Source organism: Dioscorea cayenensis, chromosome 5 (assembly GCF_009730915.1).
Source record: "Dioscorea cayenensis subsp. rotundata cultivar TDr96_F1 chromosome 5, TDr96_F1_v2_PseudoChromosome.rev07_lg8_w22 25.fasta, whole genome shotgun sequence".
Classification (NCBI taxonomy): Eukaryota; Viridiplantae; Streptophyta; class Magnoliopsida; order Dioscoreales; family Dioscoreaceae; genus Dioscorea; species Dioscorea cayenensis.
In genome coordinates this window covers 22,408,680-22,416,710 of record NC_052475.1, presented here as the reverse complement: position 1 = coordinate 22,416,710, position 8,031 = coordinate 22,408,680, and the positions used below count along the sequence as shown (strand labels likewise).

Sequence of the window (8,031 nt, the reverse complement as noted above, 5' to 3'; positions counted from 1 at the left end):
TTTCCTATTCTTTAGAAGCAATTAATTACTCAACGCAGCAGGTTTTAGCATGCACTCAACTCAACTCAATGAAACCAGCCAAGGCAAGGTATACTAGACGCAAATCATGCAAAAACATTAATGAAAAATAAGAGCTATCATTTGTGAAGCCTTTGTTAAAGACCAAAAATTACAACTGATTAACTAAACCTAGGAATTAGCAACCGAATATTAACCACTACTGGGACCATTTAACACATGCAAACATTACAAAATTCTGATATGAAACGAAAGCTAGAAGGCAATTTCAGAGAGAGAGAGAGAGAGAGTAGGAATACTGGAAAATAGATCGACCAATAAGACACCATTGGACTTTTCTCACAGATTTTCATGATATTTCACTTGTTTGTAGAAACAATATCAGTGCCCAAAATCCTAAATTAAATTGTTAAACCCAAACAAATCATAGAATAACTTCAGTACCCTAAAATACTATTCGAACAAGAAAAAAATTAATAAATATGAACCTAGCACATCTCATAATCAGAGATCCTCACAGCAGAAACATAAAGCAGCATTATCTCATGGAGCCAGCACTCTTTTGATACTGGCTTTCTGCTCTGCAGTCAGTCTACTTGGGAACTTGATGTTGAACTTGATCCTCAGGTTTCCTCTCATTGTCCGATCTTTTGGAATTGGCATGCCCTCCCTGGGCACTATTTCTTCGTAGCCAGGATGGATTATTGTGTTTATGGGGATGCTGAGGTTCCGACCATCAAGAGTTACCAGGTTGACAGTGTAACCTGTCAGGGCTTCCACCAGAGAGATTTTCTGTGTTACAATGAGATCATTTCCATCACGGCTATATATACTATGTGGTTTCTCATCAATGATGAAGACTATGTCTGCAGGAATGACATTGGGCATCTCATTCCCTTTCTCTGGGAATGTGATTTTAGTCCCCTTCTTCCACCCAGGCTTTATTTCAATTGTGAGGATTTCCTCCACAGGAGTGGTTCTCCTGAAACATGTAATCGAGTGTGAGCATGCAATGAGCACTAAGAAAACATCAACATTAATGCAATAACAATATCATGTCAATGGAGTAATAGGTCTCAAAAGCGAGCTTGTACAAACTTTTCATGCTTGCAAGAGAAATCAAAGCATATTAATAATTGAGCCAACAATCTTTGTAGAGCTAAAGAAACAACCAGAATGAAAAATGCTGCAATGGTCACAAAAGCATTCAATTAACTGAAGGAAGATAAATGAATACATGGCTCCCAAGTGTTCCAGTGTGAAAAAAAAAAAAATCATTAAAGAGGACTTCAAGAAGACACAGCAGCACACCCACAATTTACTTTAGAATATACAAACAATCTAAATGAAGACAAAAGCAACTTAGCAGAATAAACAAACCAAAACCCTCCCAATAATCGCGTGTTGCCAGTTTTACTCACATCTCTCTTTGTTTCTCAGCAAATAATACACACTTGAGCATGGGAATTCAAGACTAAGTTTGACAAACACTGAATATAGATAAAACCCATTAACTTCAAGGATAATTTAGATAAACATATCTCTAATAGTTAGCCCAGCACCCTTAAATTCGCCAAGCTTATCCTGATAAACATCAACAAACACTTCATACCATTTAATATATTTTCTACAGAAAACTATTCTAAAATTTGTACTAAGGTGAAACTCAGAGAACTTGTACAAGTAGTGGATTCTTGTGCCATATAAGTAAAAGCTGCTAGCATTAGAATGGTTGGCACTGTATCTCCAGTTTTCCACTTGATCTCCTAGAAGCTTGAAAAGTTAAAAAAAAATTACGACATCATTAACAATCGAAATATTTTGTATGGAAGCGATCAGATCGATTATCAGAAATTATACGAGATATCTCCCAACATTCCTTCTCATTTTTCCTTAAGCCCAGGGACTCAAATATTTCCATTTGAATTCTAATACTACTAAAGACTCGTAGAAAGCAACTTGAGCACTTGGTCAGAATCAGGTTTTACAAAGTAAATCTCCTCCAACCACCTTCAAAAGCATCTCCATTCTAACCATCTATTTGAATTCTAACCAACGACTAAGTGGTCTATTCGTAGACGGGTCCCTATTAGAACTCTTCACCACTTGTAAAGGTGCAGACATACCGAATATGAAACACATCAGGGTAACTGCCAAATACGCCTTAATCATCCAATTCCAACATAACCATGTCTTGATCTGCTTGACCATCTTTTATTCATTACACAGGGAAACATACCATTAAACCTGAGTAATTTCAAAGATGATCTTCTTATTTTCCCAAAGAAAATTTCCTAGCATTCTATTAGGTACATCCGCAATTCCCTCATATTGATGGAAAAGATAAATATATCCCAAGCTATAAGATGTGATTAAGCAGCTAGCAGGTCAATACAAGTAGGAAGATTGGGCAGGTAACCCCAAACCATTTGCGTCTAGATTATTTTGAGCACAATTGCATTATTAGCTAATCATGCAAACAAATGAACCTTGCAGTAAAATTATTGCATGCCACCAATTATATGCATATTAGAATCATGCGGCAAATCCACTTGACGCATGGGAACAACTAAATCCTCAAATTAGGTCATCAAAATTTATGTAAACAAAAAAATTTTCACTATGTATTTATCTACCTCTTTGCATTCTAGCCATATTCCCATGTACCACAAATTGACTTTGCAACTATGAATAATTGAAGACCTCTTCATGCTTTGGAAGAGGGCAGGGAATTATAAATGGCATGTCTAGACTCCATGCAAGTTGAAAAGAGATGGAATCATGGAGCATCAACACAGATATGGTTGCCAGACATGGTATACTTTGAAAATTAGATATATCAACAGGAGCTTGAATGAGTGTGTCTATACACACAGAATAATTCCAAAAAAAACAAAAAACAAAAAGAAAGAAAGATAAAGAAAAAAGGAAACCAGGTATTCAGTTTTCTATTTCTGGTCATCATAGCTCATACACTCTATTTGGAATTAGGATTGTCATGTCATAACCTGTGTTTTCCAAAATTATAAGCCCTATATTTAATGTAAATAGATAGGCATTATAAGGACATATTGATTAAAAACATTCTTACTGTTTCATCTTTCACCAAAGGCTATATTAGATTGATTCCAGATCATAGTTATTAAAAGCAAAAGGCACATCAAGTTGCTCGGGGTCAAATTGTCTAGGTGCAAGGCGCAAGGCTCAAGCACGCGCCTTTTCAAGGCACAAGAACTTTAAAAGAATTGAAAAAATTCATAAAATTCATAATACATAATAAATTTTAATAAGAAGAAAAAAATCAAAGTATAAAATTCAAACTAGGATAAAACATGCATAGAGCAAAATAGTGTATTATCAATGTAGCAAGAAAATCCCCACACTACTACTTACTCTACTATTACTAAGAACTACTATTATACTAGGAAATCCTAACTTCATCATTTTCTTCATCACTATTCTCCCACTCATTCTCATATTCATGCTCATCATCTTCATATTCTTCATTTTCTTCTTTGTGAGGGGAAGAAAAAACAAGAAATAAACATTTACAATGAAGGAAGAAATGCCTTTGTGGCCTTCAATCCTTAGTGAGGTCCTTTTTAATGATGTGAAGAGAGTGGAGGAAGTGAGATATGAAAGATTGACGTTTCTGACCTAAAAACCGGTTGGAATTCAATTTGAAGATCATCTAATGACTCATATTTGTTCATATCTTAAAAAATGAAAAAAAATAAAACATGCATGCTACACTTCACTAAGGAGCACCTCAAATCGTCTTGAGCCTCAAGGAAAGGCACACCTTAGGGCGGCTCTTTAATATTGCGTGCCTTCAATGCTCTAAGGTGTCTAGGCTAGATCCTAGGGCGCCTCACACTTAAAGCGCGCCTCTTTAACAACAACGTTTCAGATCTTGAGACTCCCTTTATGACAAAGGGCTTCTTTAATTATTTCTTGTTTTATCCTAATTCCCTAAATTTTCCAATTCTGACAATTGAATTTAAGTTTAGCTTTCAAGGCCTTCACATTTCGTACATCAGTAATAAGGAATCATTGTCTCGCACAAAAAAGTTCACAACTTTCCCGACCAACAAGAATATATTCTATCTTAGAAAAATTAACATAAGTAAGAATTATAAAGTCTTATCTAAACAAATAACACTTATAATATTAAGAGGATGAGGGAACAAAACAACTCAAACAATTTGTTTGCAGTTCATCATAACGTAAGCATTTATGTCTTAACACATTCATTCTATTCAATCAAAGATGTCTATAATGCATATCAAGAAGTCACTGTAGCAGGCCGATCTAGAATACTCTCTGCAGACCAGTTGCGGACCATTTTCCTGGGTCTACCATCCCCCACTCTCTATGGTTGAACTTACAGTGCGAATAATAAAGGAAATGCTAGATGAATTCATGAATAAAAACAAATAATTGAATAAAATTGTAAATGGAAAGCTTTCAAAGCCTTACAAAATTCTATAGGTGTTTCCGTTTAAGAATCTTTAACTCAGATATTCATGCTTTGACAATGTAACAACTTGTGAATAATGACCATCACACTTGCTCTTGAATGGAAGGTAGAATTATAGAAACACGTGCATGCATTTTTTTCGGTTTCCCATCAGTAAAATTTGCTATTCAAGGAAAAAACATCATATAAAAGCCAGCAATACAAAGTAGGTTTTTTTTTGGTTGGAAACAACATAACCTTGGGGGAACACATGAGAACCACTAAGCCACGAAGGTCAAAGTGAAGGCGGTGGAAAGAAATAGCCGAAATAGATCTTAGACTCTATTCTTCTGTCAAGAGTGACTTTGAAAGTTTTGCCTAAAATAACAAGATTACATCATTTCTTCATTAGCGATTGAGATATTTTCAGTTTGAAAGGTGTGGATAAAGATTACTTAACAAGATTTTAGTAAATTTAATAAGAAGTTTCTCATATTTTGACACTTGTCTCCTTGAGATCTATGGACGATCAGAAACAACAAAGGTACAACCAAAAAGAGCCCTGATCTCACAAATAGAGTTTCTTTTGATGTCTTGCAATCTTGTAAATAGTATACCTCGATCTACATCTACATCATACTTTAAATGGCCATGGTAATATTGTAATATAGAGTATGAAATCAGACATCTTGAAAGGTTTTAAATTTTATCAATATGTTCTCTTCTCTTCCTAATTAAATTCACAAATAATCATATTGTATATGATTACATTCTTAGACAAGCAATTTATTTACATCCATGTAAACACAATCGTATGGTTATGGCACAGTTATCCAAATAATTGTAATTTCTCAAATTACAGCTAAGCATCAAACATCACATAATTCCACCTCAACAAATATTGGAGGACATAAACATAGTCAAACATAGTCAGACAATAGTTAAACCATCAACACCTATGGCAAATATAAAGGTGCAACCATAATGTAAGCTTTTCAATAAAGGAAATTATAATATACAAACAAAAGACAATCACATTGCAATTCCATTAAAGAGAAGAAGCAAGACAAGAAACAAACAAAAAACTCACCCACTCATATCAGTGACATCCCTGGAAATCTTCATCTTCTTTGTGGTCCCTTTATACAAGTCCTCAAGACTGCAAGGCAGCTGGTTCTCAATAGGCGGAGCCTTCAGTGGCTGCCGTGACTGCGAAGCCTCTCCACCAAACGCCGATGAGAAGAAGTCATCCCCAAACATCCCACCGGGGAATCTCGACCCACCTTTTCCACCGCCCATGCCTCCGGACGTGCTTGTGAACCCAAAGAACTCGGCAAATATATCATCCGCGCTCCTCGTATTAAACCGACCTCCATCACCACCACCACCGCCACCACCACCACCAAAGAAAGATGATCCTCCGGCTCCAGGCGGCGGAACCTGGCCCTTGAGCCCTTCCTCCCCATACTGATCATACACTGCACGCTTCTGCGGATCACTAAGAACCTATAAAAATCCACACAGATTGCCGAAACATAAATCACCAGATCTCGAAAAACACAACCCTAAAAACAGAGATCAAAATCGAGAAACGAACATCATACGCTTCAGAGATCTGCTTAAACTTCGCCTCAGCTTCATTCTTGTTGTTAGGGTTCTTATCAGGATGCCACTTCATGGCGAGCTTGCGGTAGGCCTTCTTGAGATCCTCATCGGTGGCGTTACGTGGGACCTGAAGGACCTTGTAGTAATCCACTCCCATCTCGTCGCCGTCGTTGTTCTCCTCGTCGTCGTCGTCGGCGGCGGCGGCGGTGGCGGTGGCGGTGGCGGTTGTCCTTCTTTCAAGTTCAACCCTCTCGTTTCGCAAGGGTTCGGTTCTCTTGAGAAAGAAGCACAAGATGATGGTAATGCTCTGAGTTGGTTAATGGAAAGTTCCAGAAGATGTGAACATCACTTGAACAGTGATTTCAAGCCAATCTCCCAAACTTTACCCTCCATTGGCCACTATTTTTTTTTTTTAAAGATATTTTTAAGTTTTTTAATTATAGTGGAAATTACCAAAAAAACCCTTTAAATTTGTAAAATTGCCAAAAAAACCTTTTAAGTTTATAAAATTGCCAAAAACACCCCGTTAGTTTTGCAATCCCTAAAATCCCCCTCCTTTTAAACTCTATGTTTTTCAAACCCCAAACTCAGAATCGGATGTGAGCGGAGTGAGTTTCAAATTTTTTTGGGACTGAAAATCGCTGCAGACGGGGAGTAGTGGTGCTGCCCATCTAGGCGATTTGAGAGGAGTGGGCGGTTTTCCGTAGGGGTAATCCCGAGACTAATTTATTGGAGCCTTTTTACTTGCTTTTTCTCAACTCACGTCTTCATCTTTTCCATTTCAGGTCGTCTCCGAGTTGTCTCTACCTGCAAAGCCTCCCTGTAATTGGCATTTCATCGACTTTTTCCCTTTCCACCCGAGTATCTCGAAGGAGAAGTCCCCACGTAACTAGTTGGCATTTCATCGATTTGAAAATCTAAGGTATTGAGTATGGTTTTATGTTAACTGCATACATTCTAAAGAAAGATTTTTTTCGGTTTTGTTTTGTGCTCCCTGCTTTTTGTTGGAAGATATCAAGTCTGCAGGGGATTTCTCACTGGGGTTTTTGTAAGTCTCGTAGGAGATTTCTAGTCGGGGTTTTGTTTTGTTTTGCATTTTTCAGTATGTATACACTCATCGAAATAGTTTTTTTCGATTGTTATGATTTGTGTAATATTTATAATGTACATTTCCCCTTTCGTTTGATATAGTTGCGCTTTACTAAAATGAGGGTTGACGTTTAAGAAATGAGATGTTACTGCTTTAAAAATTTGTTGTCTCTGCTTTACGTATTCTCGTCTCTGTTTAAACAAATGGGTCTCGCTTTAACATTTTATATCACTCGCTTAATAACCGAGAGTTTACCGCTTAAAAACCTTATATTTCCGCTTAAACTTTTGTCAATACCGCATGTCAATGTGTTGTTATCGTCAGCAGTTTGTGATTACTGGGCCAACCTAGTTAACGGGCGATGCTATTTAACACCGCTTGTGGAGACCTTAGTCGAATTGAAAGATAATACGACCCTTTACATCGGGAGATTATTCGAAGGACACCGCTTGCGCTGCTCACTCGAAATCGAAGCTATATACCAAGAGAGGGCCCTTCTCGATTCTCTTTTCGCAAAGGTACGATGGTCGCACCAATAAATTGTGGATCGGGGAAAGCCTCGACCGAGTTTCGCACCTCAAGACGCTGGCCTCGTTTCTCGTCTCATGGCATGACGGCGACGCAGCTGGTCTTTCGAAGAAGAAAAACCAGTCGCCGCTCAAGCGGGCAGATTCTATCAAAGACCCACGAGACACCGAGACTCCATTAAGAGCACTCGCGCAACTTGTTCGATGTGAGGGAGAAGAAGATAATTTTCGTCAAACTCCTCACGCGCACTTTTCACTGGGGACAAAGTCCCTCTTCCCAAATACATCACGCTCGTGCTCCGAATCGATCGCTGATTACGCCGATGATCTAC

At 37.8% G+C, this 8,031-nt stretch overlaps 1 protein-coding gene across 1 annotated transcript; it reads right to left on the bottom strand.

The window, feature by feature from the left end:
- Positions 1 to 319: 319 nt before the first annotated feature.
- On the bottom strand, positions 320 to 6,399 carry LOC120261871 (dnaJ homolog subfamily B member 1-like). Its single transcript, XM_039269877.1, has 3 exons — positions 6,075 to 6,399; positions 5,568 to 5,983; positions 320 to 1,000 (listed from the first exon to the last, which is right to left on the bottom strand). The coding sequence occupies exons 1-3, from the start codon at positions 6,237 to 6,239 to the stop codon at positions 562 to 564; spliced, it is 1,020 nt and encodes a 339-aa protein (XP_039125811.1). The 5' UTR covers positions 6,240 to 6,399; the 3' UTR covers positions 320 to 561.
- Positions 6,400 to 8,031: the final 1,632 nt, after the last annotated feature.

Excerpts from the sequence above, each read along its gene's own strand:
- LOC120261871 (XM_039269877.1), bottom strand. The coding sequence starts at position 6,239 with ATGGGAGTGGATTACTACAAGGTCCTTCAGGTCCCACGTAACGCCACC. Across the intron at positions 5,984-6,074 it reads AGATCTCTGAAGCGTATGAT|GTTCTTAGTGATCCGCAGAA; the intron begins GTTCGTTTCTCG and ends GGATTTTTATAG. Across the intron at positions 1,001-5,567 it reads GATGTCACTGATATGAGTGG|GAGAACCACTCCTGTGGAGG; the intron begins GTGAGTTTTTTG and ends TACATGTTTCAG.